The 27,729-nt window shown below is 38.3% G+C and overlaps 1 protein-coding gene across 2 annotated transcripts; it reads left to right on the forward strand.

Annotated features, from left to right (window-relative positions):
• Positions 1–411: 411 nt before the first annotated feature.
• NUP107 (nucleoporin 107) lies at positions 412–27,663 on the forward strand. Of its 2 annotated transcripts, none has more exons than XM_027893281.1 (28): positions 412–416; positions 1,619–1,704; positions 3,358–3,447; positions 6,952–7,067; positions 8,839–8,974; positions 9,483–9,586; positions 11,261–11,388; positions 11,706–11,754; positions 12,997–13,068; positions 13,535–13,623; positions 14,446–14,524; positions 15,466–15,579; positions 16,366–16,456; positions 17,606–17,682; positions 18,186–18,245; positions 18,617–18,762; positions 18,869–18,917; positions 19,930–19,999; positions 20,439–20,557; positions 21,979–22,017; positions 22,436–22,586; positions 23,620–23,726; positions 24,652–24,754; positions 24,930–25,090; positions 25,283–25,408; positions 26,108–26,221; positions 26,504–26,671; positions 27,334–27,655. In XM_027893281.1, exons 2-28 carry the CDS (start codon positions 1,659–1,661, stop codon positions 27,439–27,441), a joined length of 2,712 nt encoding a protein of 903 aa, XP_027749082.1. In that variant the 5' UTR covers positions 412–416; positions 1,619–1,658; the 3' UTR covers positions 27,442–27,655. The 2 variants fall into 2 exon arrangements, with proteins under 2 accessions (XP_027749082.1, XP_027749081.1); XM_027893280.1 differs by lacking the exon at positions 412–416 and adding an exon at positions 829–894 and having other exon boundaries at positions 27,334–27,663.
• Positions 27,664–27,729: the final 66 nt, after the last annotated feature.

The following is a 27,729-nucleotide window of genomic DNA, read 5'->3' on the forward strand; positions in this document are numbered from 1 at the left end:
TTGCAGTTCTGCTGCCTTTTGCAACCCTTGTCAGGTGTATCCTTGTGAGGAATGTGAACGTATAATTTGCTCAAAGTACCCCATTGTAGCTGTAGCCCTTCCAAGGGGGGGCTACCACGTACTTCCAAGTGTGTTTGGGCGGTTTTCCTTGTCCTAGAGCACAAGTAAACGAACTACAGTCAGTAGTAGGGCTGTTTGTAGTGACAGAGTAGTAACAGTGCTTTTCGGTAGTTAAAAAGTAGGCAAAATTCATTTTGGAAAGGAAGGGGAGAGGTAGTTTCCTAACTTTGTTTCCTAAGTTTGTCCATGCGGGTAGGGTGTGAGTGGTCCTGCGTGGTAGTTACTTTACCCTTTAAAGTTGGTGACGGCAGTCTGAGTTACAGTGGGAGAAACAGGGGAGAAGTTGACACGGGTTTGTAAGTCGGTGAAAACAACCCCGTCTTTGCAAAGGCCGGGGCGCTGGCTGCTCTAGCTGTATGAATGAAACCCTCTGCCCGGCTGATGAGCCCTTCTCTGTGCGGCGAGGTAACGCAAACAGCACCAGGCACTTTTAAACTACGGCGGCTTTTTAAGCTTTGTCCCTTAACGCGGGATGGCGGGGACGGACAGAGGAGAGCAGCCTTAGGCCTAACAGTGGAGGGCAGGTCTCGCCGCTACCGCTCATCCCCAGCACGGCCTGTCTGGCCCCCGCGCAGCCGCTCCGGGGCCGGCGGTGCTCGGGGCCGGCAGTGCCCGGTCCCCCACGCCGCCAGGGCTCTCGGGCAGCGCGGCGGCCCCGCCCGGTGCGGGCGGAAGGCGGCCGTGTCCTTCCGGAGCACGGGCCGGCGCTGGCGGAGGCGGGAAGGCTGGAGCCCGTGCTGAGCCGGGCTGGGCCGGGGCCGCTGCCATGGACAGGTGAGGGGCGAGGGCGGGCGGTGCCCCGTCCCGGGGCTGTGCCGAGTGTGACACGGGCCCCGGCGGAGCGGGTGCGCACAGCGCGGGCTGCGGGCCGGGAGCGGCTGCTGCGGGTACCGGGGGGCGTTTGTGTCACCCGGGAGCTTGGAGCGCGGTTGCTGCTCCTTGAGTGTGTCTGTGTATTAACCAGGAGCCGTGAATTGCTCGGGGATCGCGGGGCCAGGCCTTTGCCAGGCCTGGTGAGGCATCACCGCGGTACCTTCTCAGCGCACCGGGAGCGGCTCCTCCGCGTCTGGGCAACTGGGAGTGGGTTCTTTCCCTTCTGCAAGACACGTGAACGTTTCCCATCTGTAGTGATTGCGTGTATCCGAAGAAAAAATCAAATAGTGAAATCACGCTAGTCTTTCAATTTAATTTTTTCGTTCAAAATTAAATTTCATACCTTGCATCTCTTACTAGCCTTTTTTTTTTTTCTTAATAATAATAAGAAAGGTTTGTTGTGGTGTAGAAGGAACAAAGTGTGGTTTTTCAGGCAAAGTCGTTTCCCTCACCTGATAAGCAGTGCTAGATGTTCTGCAGAGGAAACTAGACATCAGTAGTAGAGTTAGGGATGACTTAACACTTTAAGTTTCCCAGATGTGGGGTTACTTTGACACAACAAAAAGTCTTGTATTTTCTGCTTGAATTCACTTGCTTGCTTTCTGTCTGTGTTGCTGTTTTCTAGAAATGGTTTTGAAGACATATCATCCCCCCTTGAGGCAGAGATGGCCAGACCTGGAAGAAAGCAAGGCTCTCAGAAAAGAGTTTCTAGTATCCTTTTTCTGTAAAGAATTTTTGCCTTCTCTTTAACCTGTGCTTGCTGTGTTCACCAGATGTATCTCTTTTTACTACTGCTATGATTTTAAGCATGTTGAGAATAGTTTTTGAATATGCAATAAGTTACTCTTTATACCCATTTAAAACGAAGAATGTATGAATGTAATGTGAAATTGTTACCTGATTTTTGAGGTATTCTGCAGTCAAAATTATGCTATTGAGCTGTCTCATACTTTCCCCTACTGTAGTCAGTTTTCTGTGTGGTATTTTCATGCATTAAGGAGAAAAATTCAAAACCAAAACTGTAATTGCACTATCTAAAAACCAGTAGGGAGGGATGTTAATGACTCTGACTTAGGAAATCTGGATGAGTTTCATTTAGAAAAGTGCTGCATTTTCAGCAACATAGTACATTACTTGTCCTTTACAGAAGAACTTAGAAGTAAGCTAAAAGATGTAATTCTTTGTTTTTTCTCGAAAGTATTTCCTCTGAATGGAATTTTCTCTCTCTCTTCCTTTTTCTTACATTGTAGTCTCAAACCATGTCAAAACTGTTGTAGTGATGGCTCAGAACAGATTATTCAAAAGATTTTGGGGAAAGTAAGAGGTTGTTCTTGACTGTATGTAGATTATTTTAACTGTGGGTTAAATGTGATAGCAAGGATATTGCATTACCTGTCTGCTAAACTTGTGCCATTATGTTTATATAGTGTGGTGTTTTATAGTTTTTCTTGGGCGTGTGAACTCAGGTTGATGTCCACCCAGAGAACTATGTGAGCCGTAGCTGATTCCGTGTCTGAGGTTTTGGAAAAGAAAAAGGATTTTTCTTCCTTATATCTTAATTTTATGGCTCTGTGCTCTTTTGCAGATATTGTGTTACTAGAGTATTGTGATGATTCAGTGTATCTTAGCTTTCCATCCACTGTAATGGCAAGAGTAGTGCACAGACATAGATTTAAATTTCCATGGAATTTTGCACCCTACTTTTTTGCAATAAGGAAAAGCCCCCATGTAATTTGACAGCTAAGATAAGGGTATTTTTATGGTTATAATAGCAAAAGAATCCAGTACATTTGCTGCTTCTTCTGTTTTTGCATGTAAAATAAAACTAGTGAGGTATTTGCCCTGATTGTATTGTGCCTAGGAATCCAGATGTTCCTGGACACTAATAATGCAGGCTGCTGAAACATTTATACACCTACTTCTTAGTAAATCATACCTAGAGCACTGAACCTAGTAGCTGACAGGAAGAAGAAAAATAGGGCAACAGACCACCTGGAACTGAAGAGAAAACTTCTTTAAACAATGCTTTCAAACTCAAACTTTCTCGTTATGGTTGATGTAGCATAAAGCAGCTCCTTATGGGGCATAAGGATTCTCTTTGCTCTGAGCAGTTGTGAGGAGTCCCAGACCTGCTGTGTTCATATTTGTGAACTTTGCTTTGTGGTGTCCCTTTTAGCCCTCCAACTTTAAGGTTCTGGTGAAACATTTTGTAACCTAACTCAGGTTTAGGAACGGGACTTTCTGTTTTCCTCTGAAAGAGGTTGAAATTTCCATAACATTTTTCCTTTCCAAGTATTCACGATCATTTAGAATAGAGCCAAAAGCATGTTTAGGAAAGTGTTTCTTAACTTGTTTATTAATCAGTTCTCACATCCCTGGATGACACTCTTGGAAACATGACACCCAGAAGCCAGTTTCTTTCCCGCACTCCTAATTCATTGCTTCACCAGCCAGGTAAGACTGCTTGCTCTCTTACTGTTCAGTTAAAGCGCTTACCCGCTCGTACTTCATAATTAATAGCAATTCATAAGAGGAAGGATGTGGACGTGCTGTAATGGGTCCAGTGAAGGCCCACAAAGTTGATTAGTGGATTGAAGTATGTGACATATCAGGAGAGACTGAGAAGAGCTGGGATTGTTTATGGGAAAGAGATTGGGGGATCTTGTCATTGTATATAAACACTTGATGAGAGGGAATAAAAAGAGAGCCAGGCTCTTCTTAGTGACAAGACAAGAGGCAATAGGCACAACGGCATATACAGGGAATTTTGTTTAAACATAAGAAAACCTTTTTTCTGTAATGGTGGTTGAATGCTAGAACTGGTTCCCAGATGGTCTGTGGAGCCTCTGTCCCTGGAGATAACCAAAGCTGACTGGACAAGGTCCTGAGCAACCTTTTCAAGTTGACACACCCTTGGGCAGGGGACTTGGAGCAGATGATCTCCAGAGGTTCCTTCCAAACTCAGAGTAGTGGGTTAATCCTGGCTGGATGCCAGCTGCTCACTGAACTGCTTTATGACTCCCCATGTCAGGCAGGACAAGGTGGGGAGAAAATGTAATTAAAGGTTCATAGGTAAAGATAAGGACAGGGAGAGGTCATTCACCCATTACTGTCACAGGCAAAACAGACTCAACTTGGGGAAAACAGTTTATTACCAAACAAATCAGAGTAGAATAATGAGAAATAAACCCCAAGCTTAAAAACACCTTCCCTCTTCCGAGACCTAACTTTACTCACACATTTTATAGCTTCTCCCCTGCCAGTGGAGCGGGGGTTGGGGAAAGGGGGTTGTAATCGTTGCATCACAAATCATCTCTGCTGCTCCTTCTTGCTCTGGAGGACTCCTCACACTCTTCTCCTGCTCCCTTGTGGGATCCCTCCCGTGAGAGACAGTCTTCCATGAACTTCTCCAATGTGAGTCCTTCCCATGGGCTGTAGTTCTCTACAAAGTGCTCCAATGTGGGTCCCTTCCACTCCAGCATGAGTCCCCTGCAGGGTCACAAGTCCTGCCAGCAAACCTGGTCCTGCATGGGCTCCTTTCTCCCCAGGGCTACAGGTCCTGACAGGACCCTGTTCCAGCAGAGGTTTCCCACGAGGTCACAGCCTCCTTCGGGCATCCACCTGCTTTGGTGTGGGGTCCTCCATGGGCTGCAGGTGAATCTCTGCTCCACCACTGACCTCCATAGGCTGCAGGGGCACAGCTGTCTCACCATGGGCTGTACCACGGGCTGTAGGGGAATCTCTGCTCCTGTACCTGAAGCACCTCCAGTCCCTCCTTCTGCATCACCTGGTTTCTGCAATTGTTGCTCTCACATTTTCTCACTCCTCCCTCTGCTGCTGCTGTTCCCTCAGCAGTTTCTTCCCCTCTTAAATCTGTTATCCCAGAGGTGCTGCCACCACTGCTGAGGTGCTCAGCCTTAGGCAGCGGTGGGTCCATCTTGGGGCCAGCTGGCATTGGCTCTGCTGGACATGGGGAAGCTTCTGGCAGCTTCTCACTGAGGCCTAGCTGTGCAGACCCAATACACTCAGCTACAAGGTGATTCTGTGACTTTGCAGTTAAAGGCATTTGTGAAAATGGACAAAAACACCTAGTAGCAGGCAGCATTTATGTTCATACATTATTTGCTTATGCTATTCCTGATTAACAATGAATTTTTGCCCTTTAGTTTTTAGAGTGGGTTTGAGCTTCGTTTTCATTGTTTGGTACAGGAATATATCCAGTATCATTTCACTTTCTCTGCTTTAGTGAGCAGTTTGTTGTTTCCTTCTTCTTGCAACCTTCTTTTGATTTTGCAGTAGCTTCTGATTCTTCAAGATTGTCTGTTGTGTAGCATGTCATCAGATATTTTTCCATCCTTCTTTTTCTAACCGGTTAATTCTGTTGCTGACCTTTCTGCATATTTATTTATTGGTGATTATTGGCTATTTATTTGTTTATCAGTGAATTATTCCCTCTCCACTAGCAGAAGAAGAAATAGCACACCTCACAGAAAGGCTGTGGAACCACACATGGTGGCTAGGGTTAGGTTGCCCTGAAACCTCCCAGTCTCATCCCAAGTTCTGCATCAGTGGACCCATATTAGTGTTTGGGGATTCTTCCATAACTGACACTTGGGCAAAGATATGAAGCTCCAGAGAGACTGATTCTTCGTGATTTCTTGGGGTTCTTTCCAAGTTCCGTGTAGCCCCTGCTTGTTCTTATTTACTGTAACATCTATTGGCTTCTATTTCGGCAGCCAGCAGCAAAGATAAATGCTGTTAGCATCAGCCTTCTTCTTGAGCAGAAGCTATTTATGTGTCAGCATTGTTGTTCTTAGTGTTGACTTGATGCTAAACATACTGTGAAAGGGTCTGTAGTCTTCTTAGAGCCTTCCTCACTAATTGTGGCTGAAATAAAGAAACATGCCCCTTCCTTACATTTCCTTGTTATCACCAGGGCTTACCTCCCCTTTCCCTGTCAGTCTCTTCCTGTAATCTTTATTTTGTCATCATTCAGGCATTTATATTGGGAATTCCTCTTTTTTGTCATCATCTAAGCAGTGTGTTTTCCATCAAGCTCCAAGAAGATGGCTGTACCTTCTGCTGTTCTGTTTACCTTAGGCACTGGAGGAAAAAAGAAAAGTGCCATAGACATTTTATCTTTTGCATCTAAACTGGATGGAATCTGATGGAGACCCAGGACATGCCCTTTATTTTGGAGTTGTATATGCTGTTGTGGGCATTTTTTGATTGCCTTGGATTCCAGGAGACCAAAAGGAAGTATTAGTGGTCTCAATGCTGACTGAAGCAGGAACTGCTGTTGAAAGTTGTACAAGCACTTCTCTCCCCAAATTTGCTACCAAAATGTTGGAACTCTGTCATTCCCTCTACCACTATTGACACAGCTCCTGTCTGTCATTTTCTTGATGCAATCAGTATTTTCAGATGGCTTCCCAAGCTGTTTGTGATTGATTAGGGGACCAAAGTAGCTATTGTCTTGATGGAAATTATGTGATGTTTGGTTTGTAGGAAGGTCTGTTGTGGTGGATATTCTTGTTGTCATAGGATGTGCTATTTATCATCTTGCAAAGCAGAGTTTACATGAGTCAGATATTGCTGGGAACACTAGGCACTGGATTGATGTGCAAGAAGTATCTGGAGCAGATGTGATGCTTGGTAGAGCAGGTTTGTGGTTGCCTTTTGCTTTAAGGATTTGGAGACAAATTTCCAAGGAAGAGTGTCTGGAGATGCACTGTTCTTTGTGCTCATGTGTTTACCAGTGAACTCCAGTAACTGAAGGTGTGTCACATATTTGGTGCATATGTACACTCACATTCAACCTGGCTTCAGCCTTCTATCTGGAATGCTGCTGGATTTCATAAGTACTTCAGTCTCTGTTAAAACATTTCCTTTGGAGCTTCTGGTTAGAGCATAATGGCTTTAAATACTTCTTTTCAGAAAAGCCTCTCTCTCTTTCAGGTACTGCACTACATCGGAGCTCCATGAAGCCATCAGATATGTCTGCCATCCTGGGAACAGGAGGGAAATCTCCTCTGATTCTACCAACTTCTGGGCTTTTTGGCAATCTGTCAATGGTAAGGTGGTTAGAGCATCTTTTTTATTCCTGTAACATAAGAAACTACAAGTTTACAGCGTTTCTCTGTTGTTTGCACCAAGGACAGACTGTGGGTGGTATAAGCTTCCTAGTACTACGATTGCTGCTTGCTGCTGGTGTTATTTATTACTGTGTTGTTCTTTGAGCAGATGCAGTGAGGAATAATAGAGGGGTTTTAAGGACTTTCCAAATACACCATGTGTGTTAAACTAGTCCTTATAACATCAGCTTGTGACTACAAAAATCCTGATATTGCTTGTTTACAAATTCTTTGAAGATAATTGTTCTATGTCAGCAAGTTAAAACTTGAGAATTTTTCTTATTTTAGCACTCTCCAGTATTAGGCTTCACTTAGGTGTTAAAGTTTGGACTTCAAAGAACAAGCTCTTCTGATGACTTTTTAGAGGACATTGATTATCTTCTACTTCAAAGTTTTTGGAAAAACATTGATTGGAAAAGTTATCAGTAGGGACGTCTGAACTATTTTATCTGTTTATTTTTAAATTAACTCAAAAGAAATTTAGATTTCTCTCTGTATATGCATTTTAATTAATTCTCCCTTTTAGTTGTTTCTTTATAAGTTATCACCTTCTAGGGCCTAGTTGATCAACATGTATACAGCTCTCAGCACTGGTACTTTTCCTCTGACTCAGAGCCTCGTGTAGCTAATGTTTTGTGAGTGGAATACGTTTTAGGTTAACATTTAGTGGTCTGATTTGAATCCAGTTTAGATTAGCAGGGGAAATTTGGGACTAGACTAAGGCTTTCAGAGGAGGGTGACAGGAGAAAGGACTTTTATTTGTGGAAATTTACTTGCTGGTAGATAACACTCATCAGCCCTTTTTGTGTTTCCCACAGAGACCTGATACGATCTTGCTGGAACTGTGTTTGTTATTTTTACTTTGCAGAGGGAGGACTGTAGCATTCTGTTCTGGTTGGCTAGAGGGGAGTAATGGCAGAGAGAGATCAGGCAGGAGGAATACTGTGGGTAAAAACAAGAGTCCAGAAAAAGAATCAGCCAGTGGCACATCTCTACGTCTTCGTGTAGTATTAATTGCTGCTGAGAAAGCAATTGCTCGTATAGGAACACCTCTAGGAAGCTGTCCTATCAGTGCAGTATATGTACAGTCAGTCTTCTGTTTTGGCTGTTTTGCTGTTCTGATGTCAGATATGTTATCAAATACCTTACCTGAAATACTCCCCACAAAGTATAGGTATGTCTTTATTTCCTCCTTCAATATTCTGATACTTGCTATTATTTTAAACATATTGCTGTGTTTGATCAAATGGTTTTGAGCAATTCACCAAGAAGGTTGAAAGACAGGTTAATGGTTGATTCAAATTTTAGCTATTTTGCTTAACTTTTCACAGCTGCTTTAGAAGCTAGTCAATGTTGTGATCTTTTTACTTTGAAAGACTAGCTAAGCACTTGGAATATGAAAGTTTAGAGTGATTTATTTGTTTCAAGATGAAAAGTGATACCTGATGTTCTAAAGTAGGTGGGTTTACTAGGTTAACTTCCATTTTAGTTATTTTCAGGAAAAAAAAATATTTTTTTTCCAGATTAAAATTTATCTTTTCAGAGCTGTTTGTTAAAGGCATAGTTGCACCTTATCCAAATGCAGTTATTTCACTATTCGTTTTTTAGGATTCTCTGTTTATATAATGTTCATATAGAAGGAAAAAACGTGGAACTAGGCTTGTAATATCTGAGATTGCAATTTATTTTCTTTATTTTCTTGTGGTTTTAGTTGGATGAAAGTAGCTGGACAATGGCACTCTCGCCTCAGCAAACAGGAATGTTTGTGAATCCAGACTTGTCCAATATGACAGAAGATGTCACAATGAGTGCTGTACTGTTGCGTGAGGATGATCCTGGGGAAGCTGGTAAGGCAAGCTGGAGTTTTCATAATAATCCTATTTGTGGGATATAAATTTATATGGGGTTTTTTTTACTATTATTTTGCTGCTATTTCTTAGTCAAAAGCAGTTGAAAAAGTTCAGGAAATTAAACTGTTCCAGTTCATTGAAGTTTTGTGAGTTTGTGTCTTCTGTGGAACCTGATGGAAAAAATGGGATGCTCTGGTGATGTAAGACACAACCGTATTAGTGGATTTTGGAGATACTCAAATGAGTTTGCTGTTAAAACTTCTGCAGAAGACATATCTACAGCTGAAGTTTTATAATTATTTTACTTAGTTCATAACTTCCATCTGTCTTGCTGTCTTAGCTGATAAGTTCTTCTGACTTTATAGGATGTAAATAGTTGATATCGTCATTGTTCTCATTTAAATTTGTGAAAGGTGAGATTCCTTGTCATCAGAAGGACTTTTTTGTAGTCTGTTGGGGTTTTTTATCTGACTAATGTGGCTATTTCTTATTAAATCTCTTCTAGCTACTATGAGCATGTACTCAGATTTTCTGCATTCCTTCCTGAAGCATACATCAACTACCATTTTTGATCTTGTGGATGAATATGAAAATATTTGTAACAATCAGGTAAGTAGTTTACTTGCTCTTCCCAAAGCAGTATTGCTGAGAAGTCACAGTGCTTAACATACTTTAAATCTTCCAGCTTGTTGCAGTCTTACGAGTCACACTAGCATTGAGTGTCACTCACTGATGAACATCGCTCCTTCTTCATACACTGCTTTGGCACAGAAATACCCATGGTGTAGCTTGCTGAATACTAAAATATGTCATCTGGCTGCCACTCCACTGCAAGTGTCAAGTGGCAACACACAGTAGCAGATATATAGATGTTTTTCTTAATGTTAATAAGCTGGATTAAAATGTACCTATTTTTCTCAGGTATAAATAAATAAAGTCATTGTATTATGATGCTTAAGTTTTCTGCTATGTTACTAACAAGCTGGCCATAGAGGACTCACCGTTGGCTCTAAGGTGTCTCTGATTTTAGACACAGTTCTTTATTTGATTGGTTGTTGATTGTTAGCTCAGAATCAACAGGGATTGACAAATTGAAAGGAAGAAATTATGATGCTTCTGTAATTGTTGATCACAAGAGAAGTGTACAGATTAAGTCTTTTTAAGAGACTTCACACCTCTGTCTGTGTTAGGAAAATGTGTTCTAATGGAGGGTTGGTAACCGTCTTTCGTGCAAATTTGTTGTTGAGGCTGAGGTGGAGAATGCTGAGATCTTTAATGAGGCATGTACCACAGTTGTGTGCTCAGGTAGGAAGCAGATAAGAGGAGGAAAATAAATGTGAACTTGATTATTTTGTGAGACAGTGGAACTCCTGTTGGAGAATATGGATAACATAGACAAGGTTGGGGAATAACAGAGTGGTTGTTTTGAGCCATGTGGAACTGAGGGCAGTTGACTGTACATTGCCAAGGATGTACAAGAGTACAGTGAAAGATGCTGCTCTAAGGTGTAGCTTGGATGTTGCTGATGGGGCTTGGCATGGGAGTGGAGGAACAGCCCTGAGCTGTCGTGTTGCTTGTCAGCTGTACCCTCAGATTAGCCCAGTGGTTCCTAGCAGCCATAAGCTCTTCATATTTTCTGGGGGGTAATGAAATCTTGTGTGCTCCTCTCTTGCATCATAATGGTACACGTATTTCTTTTCTCCAAATCTGTTGTTCACCTCCCACTTGAAAACCAGTGAGTATATTGATGCCCGATGAATTGGGTACACCTAAAATGTAAGAGTTTAAGACTCTTCTTGGAAGTAGTAGGAGCTCTGAAACTAGCCAGCAATGGAAAAGATTTCATTGTGTAGTTTTCTTCATAGTAAATAAAGGAAAAAAATAGTAGAATTTCTGTTTGGTGATACTATGAATTATGTGGTAACCAGCAGATTGGGTTCCCTCATCTAACAGAGCTAGAAAGGAGAAAGTATCTTTTAGGCATGGATAAATGCATAATTGCTCATAATCGCTCATACTAATACCAGTAGGGCTAGCTTAATGTTTCATATTGATGTATATGGAAAAAAAGCTGGGGATTTTGGTGGCTGCAACCACTCTCTTGGTTTATACCCTCTAGTCTGTGTTAATGGGGGTTTTTTATTACTAATGAAGGGAATTTACGATGTGGAGTATTGTGTACCTATTTTGAAGAGATGATAATGAAACTCGGTCGTTGAAAGCATTTAGGAAAAAAATATACTGGTGGGCAATATTAACTATGTATAAATTTATCTACCTCAGGTGAATATACTGGGGAAAATAGTTTATCGGGCAACTCCTGGACAGCAAAAGTTTTCCAAAACTGCCAGTGTTTTGTGGCTTCTCAAGCAGGAGATGGTAACTTGGAGACTGTTGTCCTCGCTTTATAGGTAATTCCTTTGAAAAGCATGTTATGTTTTTCTACAGAGATGACTTTCTTGCATATATTTTGTAGGAGCTTATACATAGGGAGTGAAGCAACTAAGTACCTATTAATAAACTGTTTATGGAACTAGGTTCTGATATATATGTCTGTTGATTATCTATTTACAGAAATGAAAGTTTTAAAGAGAACTATTCTTATTACCTTTGCAACTTTTAGAATTTTTTTTAAACATTTTTGTAAATGTTTTTTAAGTATTTTTGCTCACACATTCTGTTACATTTTCTCAGCTTTATTTTAATCATTTTGCACTTTTATTTCTAGAGACAGAATACAGTCTGCACTGGAAGATGAAACTGCATTTGATATCACAGTGAGTGTGGACTTTTTTTTTTTGAAGTGACATAAGAAGCTAAATAAGCAAAATACAGGCTAAATGCTTTTATTGTATTTTTAGAATCTCAAAATTCAAAGCTGAAAAATGAGACTGATTTTTATCAAGACAAATATGAAATTATTTCATATATTGTGAAGAGTAGATCTAAATATTCAGTTCTAAAGAGAGAATGCTAGTGTAAAAAATATTCTTAACTATTGTTTGTTTTATTTCCTTAAATATTCCACATACACATGGAAAATCATAAAGTATGAGTTGGAAGGGACCCATGAGGATCACTGAATCCAGCTCTTGGCTCTGCACAAGATAAACCTAAATTCACTAGAAATAACTATTAATTTATTTTAAAAGCTGCATCAGTAGCTGTAACATTCCCATCGATCAGAGATAATGTTGCTTTGCCTAAAAGAAGAACATGTGGTCTCAAACTGTCTAGCCTTTGCAATTCTGATTGCAATTTATTTCCAGAGAAATCCAATTTTTTTAGTGTTCTTGTTTCAGCTGTAGTCATCTTGTCTATGTCAATACAGCGCTTCCAGTCTTTGCTGCCAGATTGCTTAGGAAGACAAAACAATAAGTAAAAAGACTGCCTTTGTAAAATTTGTGATCGCAGTTGCTTTCTTCTTAAAAAAAAAAAAAAGAGCTTACTCTGGAATTCCCACTGCAAAGCTGTCACTGTTAAACACTGTTGTGCCAAAAAACCCCAGTCTCCTCCTGTCTGTGTATTTTAGGAAAACATATCTCCTGTTCTCTTCTTATTGCAAGTCTACTGGAAGCTAAATTAATGCAGGAGATCAGATAGAAGGATCAGGTCTCTCGAGTTGGTTTTATTTTTGGGGTTTTTTTTCACACATGTTTATATTAAACGTTCACATGATCTTGGAAAATCTCATTGTTTTAATGTATAGCAACAAATGGGATTTAGGATGATATGAGTGCAGCCAGTGGAATCCATGGATCTACTGTTTAGAATCTTTCTGTGGTCATAAATTTGTGATTTAAATGCTGAATCTCATTTTTACAGTTTTTAGTGTAACTGGATCTAAAAGATCCAAATAAATCAACGTATAGTGACATCCATTTTTTAAAAGGTGGGAGGGTAGAGATAGCATACTGAACTTGTAGAAAGTTTATGAATTACCGTGTGTTCAGTTTGATATTCCTTTTTTGTGGTAGTTTTCTTTTCCATGAAGTAATAATCAGCTTTTTCTTAAACAGGTTTTAACTGCTAGTGAAAAAACAAACGTAGACAACTTTTTTCAGAAAGATTCACTTGTTCGACAAAGTCAGGTAGGACGGAAAGTTTTTAATATGAGAATGAAAATAGATTAAATGTTTATAACACTAACGTTCTATGCACTTTTTGAAGTTGTTTCTAATGCTCTTTTTTATATTCACTCAAGTGTATTATTCCTTGTATGCATAAAAATAATGCTCCTTAGTTTCTAATGATCAGGATGGTTTTTCAGTCTGACTTGGGGATGATGAAAGGCTGAGAACTGTTCCCATTTGCAGCATCTGTTACTGTTGATTCTGATTAATAAACTGTTAAATAGCATTGTAGTAAACTGCAGCATCCAATGAGAAACAGAGATTAAGTGCCAACAACCTTCATACTGGGTACTTAAAATGCAAGTGAAATGTATGCCTTTTGGTTGCCGAGTAGATAACAAATAGATACAGAAATGAGAGGAAGGCAGTAAAAGTATTATTTGTTACATATCTGCTTTAAAAATGCAATTTAATTTTATTCCAGCTGGTGGTAGATTGGCTAGAGAGCATTGCTAAGGATGAAATTGGGGACTTCTCCGATAATATTGAGTTTTATGCAAAAACAGTATATTGGTGAGTTCAGACTTTCTTTAATTACATACATGCTCCCATCAAGTGTCATCAAGTGTAAGATTTGCAATCACAGAATCACTCTTGGAAAGAAGTGGATTTTTTAAGTTGGTCATTGTATTCACTTCTTTTCTTCAAAGTCATAAATGTAAAAACTGAGATTTCTTACCTGTCTGCTGAAGTATATCTTCTCAGAAGTCAGTTACTGCATTTTGGGAGGCAAGGATGGAAGGAAAAACCATCAAACCAACTTAACCTAATCTTAACATAGATGAGGATTTCTTCTGTGTATTTCTCAGCTGGCCACTTCTTTATCTGGCTTTAATTTTTGCCTGTTTAAGTACTTGTTGTCGTTTTGTGTCATTGACCCTTCACTAGAAGCTATTATTGTCATCTTTATTATCTCAGATGGGTATGGCAGAAAAGACCAAAAACTACCTTTATAAACCTGCTTTTAATGGCCAGTGAATATAGGCTTTTGGAATCATGTTTATCCTAAGCTGAATTTGTGTCCTTGGCTGACTTTATAGTGAATGCTAATGGGAAATTTTGCTTCTGCAGAAATCAATAATAGTTAAATACATGAATGATTGAAATAATGGATGCTTTTGAAAATCAAAGATATATGTATTGATTCCAATATTGTACCTCTTGTGAAATGTTGCATTTTCACAACAGTAGCACAGTCCATAACAAATCAACCAAACCAAGTGTCTCTTCTGTAAACAAATTCCATGTAAGAAAAAATATCTTTCAATATTTGTGTCTTATTAAAAGATGCTTGCTAAAAAATAATTTTTCTGTAAAACATTCCACTGCTTTCAGGGATAACACACTGCATACCCTGAAGCAGCGACAGTCAAGTACATACATTGGAAGTTCTCGAGCTCTGGTAACAGAGTTGGTAAGTATTAGATAAAAATAAGGCTTGATTTCAAAATACATTAGAGAGAGCTATTTTCCCAGCTTTCCATTTTAGGAAATTCTTAGATAATGGTAATATCTAAAAATCAGTACAGATATTGTGAGGCCGGGCACCTCAAAAGCTCTTTTGGGGATCACTGTGGACTTCTGTTTTCTTTCAGCAGTCACTTCCATATCCCAACACCCCCCCCATCACGAGTACTTGTGGCCTATTTGGTGAAGTAAATGGCTTTATTATGACTTTTTATGTCTGAAAAATACTCATGTTCCTAAGCAGAAAAGCTTAGAAAAATGTTTGGGAGCAATTGGAGCCATTAAAGATAAGGGAATGCTGTCTTTACGCAATAACTACTACAATGAAACCGAGTCCTGAGGCAATTCTTGGAGAGTTACTATAGGAAAAGCTAATAGGAGAGAAGGCAAGGAAAGAAAGTACTGTCCAGCAGAACGAGGTAATTAACTGCCCTGGTGACAGCAAAACAGTTGTAGAAGATTGATTCATTTAGGGAGTGATCTGAGGTACTGACTGGCTTAAGAAAATCTGTTTGGATTAGATAGAAGCGAGTGCAGCTGTTGTGAAAAGCCTTCTCACACAGGAGGTAGAAGAGGAGAAACAGCGGTAGGTGGATAGAAGGGGAAAGGATGTTTGAAGGTGAGAATAGACCTGGAAGATAAGAAGTTTGGGGCAAATAACAAGGCAGTAGAATAAATAAATTGCATTGGGTTCCTCTGATAGGAACAGTGACAGAAGAGGAATAAAAGAGAGAGGAAAAACTGAGAAGTATCGTGCTCAATAGTACATGTGTTGTACAGATTGTTGTGCCAACATGAAAAAGTGACTCCAAATTATAAAACAGCAGGAATTTAATGGAAGAGACATATAGACATTGTGTGGATAAATGGTGACTTTTTTTCTTGCAGGATCCAGATGCTCCCATACGACAGAAACTGCCACTTGATGATTTGGACCGAGAAGATGATGCAAGGTTACTGAAGTATCTCTTCACTCTCATCAGAGCAGGAATGACAGATGAGGTAGCATAACTTTTAATTCAATAAGATTTAAAATATCTTACTGTTAAAGCCAATGAAAAGCTGTTAAAGCCAACGAAAAGCTGTGTACTAAAATGTCTGTTTAAGTTTGGCTTGTAATGATTTTCAATTTATTGTCAATATTGACTGCTAAATTAGCATTTTGATGAAATCTTGCTTTTAGTTAAGTAATTTTGGGCGTAGAGTAGATGTTATTGAAAAAATAATGGCAGTTGAGTAAGGGGAGGGAAAGGTGACTCGAGATTCTTGTTGCAAAGACCTCAGTCTCAGGAATATGGTTACTTGTTCATATTCTGTTCCAATATAGTGCACATCTATTCATTTTCTGATATTATGGGAATGTGAGCATATTGCTGCAGGGCATTATGAACGTGAATATAAATTCACACCTTCAGTGGGGGTTCTAAGTCAACTGGAAAAGTAGATGACTGCATGAAGAGATGGATTATACATATAAGCAATAGGACAACACTTTAAACTTCAGAAGGATGCATAGCAGCTGTTTAGGCTAACAAAGATGAAACTGTAGCACATTTCTCTCATTGCTATAAATACTGACTGAAAAACTAAAAAGTTTGGTGAAAAAAAAGTGATGAGATTTACTTTGAAATCTTTCCGTTGTTTTGAGTTTAAGATCCTCTGTGCTTATTTCTCACATAGTAGAATCTACACAAATTAACTATTTTAATAATGTTCACATTTTTAAAGAAGAAGCTGGAGGTTTTCCAACCTCAAAGTCTTTTGCTGAGAAAATCCATTATTTTTCAGGCACAGCGCTTATGCAAACGGTGTGGTCAGGCCTGGAGAGCTGCAACTTTGGAAGGCTGGAAATTGTATCATGATCCAAACATTAATGGAGGTATCTGTTCCAAAGTGCATTTGAGACAGATATAAAAATAGAGCAGAGGACTTTCTCTTAATATCTGTCTGTGGCAAAGAGAAATAGGTGTTTCTTAAGAGCCTTTTTTTGTATCTAAAATATTTTCCCATGTCTGTTAACATGTAAACACTAATATGAAATCATTTTAGTTGAAGGTATGAGTTCACTGAATTCATCTAAACATAGTAAAATCACTTTCTTTTTTAAAATCAGGCACAATCATTAGGAAGTAGATGTCTCAGAGTTCCAAATGAATCTTTTCCACCTCCATAGAATACTTCAGTCTATATTTTCTTAACATCTGACTTGTGCTATCTAGTACACATTTTGTTGCTTACAAACTCAAATTGGACTCTATCTTCAGAAAGGTATAGTAGGGCTAGAGTTCAGCAAATGCAAGTGCAGGAAGTAGAGATGCCTTTAAGATACCTGAAAATTATTAAACTACCTTTTTCCTTGGTAGTAGGGTTCCTTGCACACGGTCCCATTTATAACACAGTGCCTTGCTTCTCTCTGTGCTCAGGACATTGCAGGATTTAGCAAGGAATTCAGGAACAAGTCTAAGTGTTGGTTATAGGTGGGTGTGGAAGGCATAATGCTTTCCTACTTTTCAAATCCCGATAGCCTGTCACTTTTATCTGCATGCTACACCAGTGTCCTAGGCTTGTTTTGAATCTACCTACCTAACTTGCTGTTATATGGGTTTGAATGCCCTCATGCAGGTGCATACAAATAGCAGCACTGAAGCAGTGACATTTTTTAAAAATTTTGATTCCTTGAGCTACAAAAAATTCCTTTTCTTCCTTAACTTTGTTTTTTTTCCAAATGTTAACACTGTAAATACATTATAGCCAAAACAATAATTTTCTTCAAAGCTAGATAGCAGCCAAACTTTAAAAATACTGTAACTTACAGATACAAATTTACCAAACTTCCCAGAACAGCCACCTTGCGGCCCAGTCAAAAGCATCAAAATGCTTTTGGGAAAAGTTTCAAAGGGATCAAAATGGGGTTAATAACAGAAAATAGGCTTTACCTGTTCCTGGGTTCTCTTTTTTTAATAGTGTTTTTTTCTTTTTTTCCACACACCTCCTCCCTTTTTTTTTTTAAATTATTCTTTGCGTGTAGGAAAAGAGCTGGAGCCTGTTCAAGGCAATCCATACAGGTGCATTTGGAAAATCTGTTGTTGGCGTATGGCTGAAGAGGTAAGATAATGCTGGTTTGTTTGATATTAACACATTTAAACTTTTCTAAACTCTGAAACATGATTTTAAGTAAACTTACCCCCTCTGTATTTGCTGCTTATAGGATTTGCAATTAATGCTGCTAAGAGGAATTCTGAAATAACATTTTTATGTACTGTAGTGAGAAGTCTACATATTCATCACCAGTTTTTCAGGAAATGTGTTCCTTTTCTTTTCTTGTTGAAAGTAAAACCACTGACACTTTGACTTTCATCTTGACTTTACTGAAAGGGAAAGGAAAACCATTGCTTTCTTTCCAGGTCAATATAAATTTTTCAGGTAAGTTACAAGGGGATGCTGGTGAAGGGAAAGTCACTTGCTATTTTTGTTTTGGCTCCTTGTGTGTCCTGTGGTTTTCCATCTGTTAAATGGAACGTTTTCAATGGATTAATCTAATGTAAAGAGACTAGAAAACTTAAATGCTTTGTAATTAAAAGTTTGGGTATTTTTACTTTTTATTTTAGGAGCAGTTTAATAGGTATGAAAGAGCAATCTATGCAGCCCTGAGTGGAAACCTCAAACAGGTAGGCCAAGCCTCCTAGATAAGTTGTTTGGTAGTTGTGCATTTTCTTTCTCATATATGAAAGTGATATCATCAGATTTCATCGGAAATATTGCAATTACTGGTTATCGTACTTTTAAAGATATAGTAAACAGGACAATGGCAAACACTGCTGCTCCTTGTAGGACTGTGTCTAAACAGTCTTTTCTTAGTATTATTCCTGCTGACTTTTTCAGTCATCCTGCTTTGGTGAAGGAAAGGCTGCTGTTCATGATGGTTACTAGTCTGCTTTAGTGCCCAAAAAGCTGATCCTAAATTATAGTTGCTATGTTTGGGAGATAGTTCTCCCTCTCTTGATAATTTTTGCTTTGTTTTTTTTTTTTTAATCTGTAGCTTCTTCCAGTTTGTGATACCTGGGAAGATACTGTTTGGGCATATTTCAGGGTCATGGTGGACACTCTAGTTGAGCAGGAAATACGAACCTCTGTAGTAACTGCAGAGGAGATGGAAGAACTCCCTAGAGACTATTTAGAAACAAAGTAAGTATCAAGTAGAATTATGCTCCTACACTCAACAAAGCACACTGTATGATCTGTTTGGAATATTCAAGGTAATGCTTTTTGTCTTTTCTCTCCTACTTTGAAGCTGGACTTCAGAAAAGGTTTTTGAAGAACTTCAGGCAACAGACAAAAAGGTATTTATTAATTGCAGTGTTTCTCCTCACTGTTTACCATTTTAAACTACTCACTGCGTTCTGTTTTCAGTGCACTATTTAATGAAATGCTCAAATATGCACAATGACTGATTCATTTTATATTTTCTACCTCTATAATGTGTTATTTCTCAATTCAAGTAGATTTTTCTATATACTGCCACCTTTTAATGATGAAAATTATACAGGTTTTGTCTTGCCCTGTATCTGCTAAACCAGCTGCATGTGCTAAAGAAACAGCTGACTGTCAAGTGTTTTCAGACATACAAAGCAATCAGGAGTAAATCAACTATTCAACACTGACAGAATGTTCAAAGATTGATTACATTGCATTTTCTTTATACGAGGTTTGTGTGCATATTTCAGAAGAGACCTTTCAAAATTTAAAAGCATGTTTGCTTTTGCGATGATTAAATTGATACTACACTTACTTTTATTTGCCGGCATGGACATATGGCATTTGTCAAAGACATGCAGTCAGCTACAGATACAGCCAGCTGCATTTGCCATTGCAACACAGTGCAGTCCTCACCATATGGCAAATTTACAGATGCATTTGGATTGCATTTCTTGCATTAATTCCTCTACAGCAGGGGGAAAAAAAAATCTCTTCTTCCTCAAGTAGCTTTCACAGGCCTTTCCTTAGGGATTTATTCACATTGTTACTTCTTCTGTGACTTTGTAGAATTTGTTATCTGTATCATCTTTGTTTATTCTCCTCTTCAGAGCAAAAAGCCCTTAGTCTTGGATCTCTTCCACGAAAGTATTAACTGTACAGATCTATATTCTGGTTCTTTCAGTTTGTCGATATTCTTGTAATTTGACATGGAGACTGCAAGTGCCTTTTCTCTTGCTCTTTATGAAGAATACCCTTTGAAATAGGATAGCTTTTTTCTCCCCTGAGGAACCTTTGCTCTATTTATAAGTTTGTATTCTTCATACATTAGGCTATAAGAGTTTATTCAAAGTTTGAAATTTTTGTTTCTGTCTCCAGAGGGTTATAGAGGAGAATCAAGAACACTATCATGTGATTCAGAAATTCATTATACTTGGAGATGTGGATGGTGAGCTTTTCTCTAAGTGATTTTTAATTGTCAATTGACTACATTATTTTGAGTGACCTTTACAGAAATTTTAATGTGAATGGATTAGAAGCATGGAGTAGGCAAACTCCACCTTAAAGCTGAGCTCTAAAACAGTAGGGACTTTCTGTAGTTTGACTTTCTGCAGTTTGACATATAAGGTAGTTTTCAAAGAAGTCATGAAGTCACGTAAATGTGTTAGGATATATGCAAAGCTTTTCCTGAGAAATTATAAAATACATACAGTAGATATTTAAGCCAAACAGCTACATCTTTCCAAAATTATTGCTGTTCTGTTTTGTTGGACTTCTGAGGCTAAATTCCATTTATTGAATAAATGCGTAATTTTGAAATATTTCTCGGGTGTTTTTTTTTTTTCCCCATGATATGGCTAATGCAAACTTTTCCTTGGTGGCTATAGGTTTGATGGAAGAATTCAGCAGGTGGCTTTCCAAAGACAGAAGTGTGCTCCCAGGACACCTCCTTCGTTTCATGACGCATCTTATTCTGTTTTTCCGCACTCTGGGTATGCAGACTAAGGTAAGTTCTCTTGTATTTGATTTGTTGTCAAAGCAGTAGGTAGTCTTTGCAGTAGAAGTGCTGGTGTCCAAATACATAAACAACACAGAGGGATGGTAAATTACTTCCAGGCTGATAAGGAGCTGCATGCTTAGAAAGTGTATTTGTTGATCTTGGAGCCCAAATACAACAGCCTAAATGAGAAAAGAGCATCCTCCTCTCCTCCTGTTGAGCTTAAAAATTGTTTCTTGAGGATGGTGGATTTTACTCATAAACCCTTTATTGAGAAGGTCCTGACTCAGACTTCAATGTTAGGCTTATTCATAGCAGCCAAGATGTTTTGAATATAACCTATTCATATAGGCAGTTGCTGGAACTGCAGGTACTGCTGCTCTAAGCTCACACGTGTTTTTTTCTTGAGGTAGTTTCAGAAAGCTGAAACTGTCATATTACCTCGAAATATGACCTAAGTATAGCTTACTAACTACCTAGCCTATTTATGCTAAATATGCAGATGGGTCACATATCTGTAATTACTCTCTTCTGAGGAAATACGAAGTAATTACAAGCTCTCCTTTTCTACTATTTTAAAATTTAGAAGCCCTTATGTAACAAAAAAGTTTCTGAATACAACAGCTTTTGACAAACGGCAAACATGTGTTTTCATTAGACGATTTAAACACAGCTCTGAGTTATTATGTTTATTCATGCCTCCAATCATTGCTTTATTCCCATGTTAAAATTTATTTTGAAGTCAGTTAACATTTAGCTAAATAAGAGGAATATGTGTGTGTGTATGTAGTAATTTTTTAGCCAGACTTAAAATTGGACAGAGTAGGTCTTTAGGCTGAAATGTGGTAGAACTAGCCATTAGCATATGTTTAACAGAGGGGACAAAAAAGGGGCAATTTCCTACATAACTTCCATTGTGAGATTGTGAGTAACTGTTGAGTCTTGGCTAAAGCCGTTTCAGGTGTTCAGACTATACTTTGGTTGTTTAGTATAGGCTACTACAGAAGAGCAAGATGATATTTATACCCTGTTACATTATAATTTTTTATAATAAAACAGTGCCTGTAGTACAATGCAATAGTAATCTGTATGCCTGACATTTTGTTTATTAATTTTAAAAATATAATAAAATGGAAATAAATAGAAAACATTTTAAAAGTAACTTTCCAGTTAGCCTAAAGATTGTGTCATCCAGTTGCTGAAAAAGAAAATCCTTGGAACACTAAATCTTTGAATTAGAAGACCTGGGGTTTTTTATCACACTCCAAGAGAAACAGTTCTTCCAGTAGAACCTGTTCGTGTAGATTACTGAAGCAGGAATAAGCAAATAACCTTGTGTCTGTTTTAATAGTGATAGCCTGTAAAGTATCTTTTACTTTTTTTTCCACATTATCTAATTTAAAATTGAATTTATATTTGTTTGCAACAAGGAGGAAGTTTCTGTTGAAGTCCTAAAGACCTACATTCAGGTAAGCTTTCAGAAATACAGTTTGCTTTCTCTAATGTCATTTAGACATAAAGGAGGAAGAAAAGGAAACTTAAGGTTACAGGATGAAAAGAGCTATGATGCAGCTAATGCTCTCTTCTCAAGAGATACATGGAAGCTTTCCTAATATGCAGAGTTTCTGTCAGCAGCTCTTAAATAAGAGACGGTTTTATTGATCCTTGTTTAGAAGCTGAGTGGAATCTTCCTACATCAGGATAAAATAATCAGAAGTTTTTACCTAACACATGTTTTTTACTGAAGTGTAAACACACTTATGCATTTACACAGAGGAATATATGTTTATGTATTATATATATAGTTACATAATAATGTATATCATATATATATTTGCTTCTTATACATTTGCTTCTTGTTCTGTGTATTTGGATTTTGTTCTACAGCGGATGATATCTGAGAAGCACACAGATTTAGTAGCATTTTATGTGAGCCACCTACCCCCAGAGCTCGCCGTTGCTCAGTATGCTTTATTCCTTGAAGATGTTACTGAAAGTGATCAACGCCACCATTGCCTTGAACTGGCAAAAGATGCAGGTGAGAGATCCTGAAATTCCAATTATCATTTTGTATCCTGGGTTCTTTTGTGTTTCAGTAGTTTTTGCTCCAAGACCTAGCTACGAATGTGATACTTTTTTCTTTCTGTGTCTTCTCTGTTTTTCAATTAAATAAAATTAATTTGCTGATCTCTTCTTCAAGTAGGTATACACATGTGTTTTAACTAAGCTGGAATTGAAGTTCTTTTCTGAATTAAACTAAATATCACTGGCTGCTGGATTATGTCCAAACACAGCAAGAACTAAATACCAGCTGCCTGTCTCAAATACAAGTTCTGAAGCTTGACATGGTCATATTATTTCAGAGAACTAATTATAAAACTATATACCTATTTGTGGATTTAGGAATGTTATGAGTATCTTAATTCTTCTATCCTATTTATAGTGCTTTTTCTTAGTCATGGTGGGTTGCCTGCATTAATGGTGAACTTCCTTCCAGGCCTGTACATCAAACCAAAAGGGGACTATGGGAAAGCAGCATACTGTCCATTGCTTGACAATGCTTCTGTGCCACTCAAAATTTGCAAAGAAATAGATTTACTGGATATTTCAGTGTCTTATCTTCTCTTCAGTCATTTTTCAGTCATTTTCCCTTAAACTGGGCTAAGGCTTACAAAAATAAAACATCCTGCTTAAGCATCTGTAAAAGAACTATTCTGAGCTTTTTCTGGTACATTCCTGTCAAATCATGGTCTCGCTGTCAGAACTGTAGGCATCAATGGTCTTAGCAAATATATCTATACGCTGGTCCTCAGCACAGACTGAAAAACTTGTTAGTTGTCTTATTATTTTTCTCATATTTTATATTCTCTCATATCAAATATCATTCTTGTAAAATACCTGCAGTAAACTACACAGCTCAAAAGCTTAAATTTTTTTCTGACAATGTGTGTGTGAACAGATTGATAAGAATTACCAGTAGTAAGGAATAAGATCAACTGTTGGAGTCCAAAATTCACTTTTTGTCAAGTTTGAGTTCATGGTAGTTCTTACATAGTTCTTTCTTAATCCAGGTCTCGATGTTGCAACCATAACAAAAACTGTTGTTGAAAACATCCGCAAGAAGGACTCTGGTGAATTCAGTCACCATGACCAAATGCTAGATACAGGCACAACAGAGGTGAGTCCGCTTCTCAGAGCAGATATTCCAGTTTGCAGTCAACTATGGAGTCTTTGACCACGTATGATCCATATTTTTCTTTCAACAATGGTGGAAATTGCCTTGGAAAAGCCTATTGGGAAAACGTACTTTCCGTGTGACTAAGTGAGGATATTGCACAAATCCATAACTTCTGTTTCTGCTTGTCCTTGATCCTCGTGTGTGTTGCTCAGCAGCCATGTCTGTATGCAGACGTCAAGTGAAGATAAAGCCCATGAAATGACTACAGCATACTACGTTGTGGTTGAGAGTAGGATGTTCTTGTAGCTTCTACAAACTACAAGGATTAATACTTAGTATCTCAGATGTACCTTTTAACATGTCCAAGTGACATTTCTAGGTACAGCAGATGCTGCCTTTACTGACAGTTTCCTTTCACCACTATTTAACATCAGCTGGATCAAACTCAGTACTTTAGGGACAGTGAGGTACTTGTAATAGCCTGTACTCAAAGTGCTGTTTAGAAAGCAACTGATTGTTTGCAGATTTTGGGCAATTTTTTTGCTGTTCATTACAAAGTTTAAGCTAAGACAAAAACGTAGTTTATCTAACACAAGAGGTGCAGGCTGATGGCATTTCTGAAGATTATAGCAAGGGCTCCATAAACCATATTTGTACAGTGTATTCGTATTAGAGTTTGAGGAAAATGCATTGTAATCCATAAAAAATTTTGAGAGATCATGCTCAGTATCTTGGGAACACTTAGAAATTATTTTTTTTATTATTCCATATTGCAGATATTGTTTTTTAAGTTTTTGAATAAAGTGATCCTTGTTACTATGTCATAATGCTTTCCAAACTTGGGTATTTTATTGATCAGATTTAATGTGTGTAACATCAGCTGTATGTTTGAAATGGTAGTGAACCTCTATGTTGGTTTTTACAGGCAGATCAGCTGAAAATAGATGTGATTGACTGGCTCGTATTTGATCCTGCACAGAGGGCAGAAGCACTTAAGCAAAGCAATGCAATCATGAGGAAGTTCTTGGGTACTAAGCTTCACAAATTTTCTAGACTTTTTAAATGTTGGTTTTGTTCTCTTTGGCTCTTGGCGCTACGTTTGATATAACTGAATCTAGTCCATTAAAAGCATGGCTTTGTCAGCTTATGAAAATAAGGTATGGAAATTGCAAAGCTGTTGATACCCAGTTCACATTCTCATAGCATCCAAGAAACACGAAGCTGCAAAAGATGTGTTTGTGAAGATTCCCCAAGATTCTATAGCAGAAATATATAACCAGTGGGAAGAACAGGGAATGGACAGTCCACTTCCAGCTGAAGATGACAATGCTATACGGGAACATTTATGTATTCGTGCATATTTGGTGAGTTTCAAATATACAGTATTCCAAGTTATTACTTAGAAATAATGGTGTGTTTACCTTGGTGGTTAAAATCTAGCTTTGTCCATTTAATTTCACTTCTGATTTTTTGATGCATTATAGCTGTGCATGTAATGACATTCTGGTTATTATACGAGTCAAAAATGTCCAAACACTGTTTCCAATGCAATCCAGGAAGCCCATGAAACCTTTAACGAATGGTTTAAACACATGAACTCAGCTCCACAGAAGCCATCTTTGTTACCACAAGCAAGTTTCACTGAAAAAGTGGCACATGAACATAAAGAAAAGAAGTATGAAGTAAGTAAAAGTCCAAGTTATTTAGTGTAAACTTTTGTGGTTTTGCTTAGGAGGAAGTCTTAGTTCAGTGAAACAGAGTAGAAGACTGCTATGTCATATTGCTTAAGAACTCGATTATAAATTATTCTATTTTTAGATTGAAGGGAGTAGTATAAGACAATAGAATAATAATGGCACTGCACAATAAACTCTGGTTTTTTAATATGCCTTAGCTCTACATAAGATATGGTAATGTAGTAGTAAATGTTCATTATTATCTGTTGATTGTCAGTGATACTAATAAATCTGAGCACTTGATTTTGCTATTAACTCTTTATTCTTGTATTTATCACCTTTTGTTTTCTAAAAGATACTTAAGTTTTGTTTTGCCAAAAGTTCTTTTTACATGTCTGACCAGTATGAATATACTGTGTTCAGTTAATACAAATGTTTGTTTGATAAGCATGGCAGAATAAGTTGTTTAAAATTATGTGCCTTGAGAGGCTTTGCTTCTGAACAGCTTGTCTGACTCTCTGGACAGGGAATTAAGCAAGGATGGAAATAGCTGCTAGCAGCAGGTTTTAAGTTTTAGCCACTGGCTGAAGATTCTAATTTGAATTGGAGCTACACTGACTGTTGCATGCTGGTGAAGAGTCTGTTTTAAAATAGCTTTGGAAATCATCCTGTTCTGCAGTAGTTTATTTTTTGTTTCTTTGCCAGATGGATTATGGCATTTGGAAAGGCCTCTTGGATGCTCTTACAGCTGATGTTAAGGAGAAAATGTACAATGTGTTGCTGTTTGTTGATGGAGGATGGATGGTTGATGTTAGAGAGGTAAAATAAATTTTTATATCACAACATAGACCACAAAGCAGAGATTGTACTCAGTTGTACCCTTGTCACCTTTAGTTTGATGTGTTCCTGTTTAATTTGCTCTGGCCTTGCTGTGATCAGGTACAGCTTGCTTTCTCCTTCAGTTACCATGAAAATCATGTCTGACAGTCCAGTCTAGGCTGGTTAGTCCACTTTTCTGACGCTACTACTGATGTGGTTATGCTGAGTTGCCTTTTAAAAGTAGATTTTCATAACACTAATATGCTGTATTACTCTGGTAAGGATGCCGAGGACGACCCCGAACGAACACACCAGATGATTCTGCTGCGTAAGCTGTGCCTGCCAATGATGTGCTTCTTACTGCACACGGTGCTGCACAGCACGGGGCAGTACCAGGAGTGCCTGCGCCTGGCAGACATGGTCGCTTCCGAGCGGCACAAGCTGTACACGGTGAGTTAGTGAGGGCTGCAGGCAGCTCAGCTTTCATTTAAGGGCTCCGTGGGTTGGCTGTGTAAGAAGCTTCTATAAAGAGAGGAAGATGCCATATGTTCCTTAAATTTCTTTATCACTTCCTGTCAACGGCAAGTAGTAAAGGGTTTCCTTGTATTCTGACTTACGGAATCAAAGAGTTAACTCTGAAACACAGAGGATAATGGCCAGTGTTTTGACCAGCAGTTCTTTGGAATACTGCAGTTACTAATTTTCGGATGGGAGCTTAAAGGTTGGACTCCATGATCTTAAAGGTCTTTACCAACCTAAACAATTCTATGATTCTAAGTTGAGCTGCAGAATTGTAATTGATTTTGCAATTACATTTCATTTCAGAAAGGTTTGCCCTTGTTTACCCCTAACCTTCTTTCCCTCCTAAAGCCTGAAAAAAACCCTAAAAATGAGACAGAGCTATCTTGAGCCTACCTTCAGATTTTGGATGCTGCTACGAGCTTCCTGTGCCTTACTAAAGGTCATTCTGAAATGCCTGATGCGCACACTATCTTGAATAGAAAAAAATAAAATGAGAAAGATAGTAACTTAATTAATGACCATTGTTTTAATATCAGTTCTATTCATGGCAAATAAATATAACTTTATTATGGTTTATTATTTATTCTTAGGTATTTTCAAAAGAAGAACTCAGAAAGCTTCTGCAGAAGCTGAGGGAATCTTCTCTGATACTTCTGGACCAGGATCTTGATCCTTTGGGATATGAAACTCAGTCATAGGTTTTTGTGTAGATACCTACAAAAACTTCCAAGCATGGACATTCTGGTTACATAAAAAAAAACAAACCAACAAAACCATTACTTGTACAAACTGTTCTGATTTTGTGGGGGGGAAACCTCCAACTCTCAGATTTCATTGTAAACTTGACCAACTTCAGAGATGTTATTTGTTAAACAACCTTTTTCATTATTTTTTTTCCTAATAAAAGTGCTTTAAAAAGAGAAAATGTTTGTTCTAATCTAAAATGTCATTACAGAAATATGGTGATTGTATGAACCTCCTTAATA

Source organism: Empidonax traillii, unplaced genomic scaffold, assembly GCF_003031625.1.
Source record: "Empidonax traillii isolate 1590-97213 ecotype Southwest subspecies unplaced genomic scaffold, ASM303162v1 scaffold385:size1130455, whole genome shotgun sequence".
Classification (NCBI taxonomy): domain Eukaryota; kingdom Metazoa; phylum Chordata; class Aves; order Passeriformes; family Tyrannidae; genus Empidonax; species Empidonax traillii.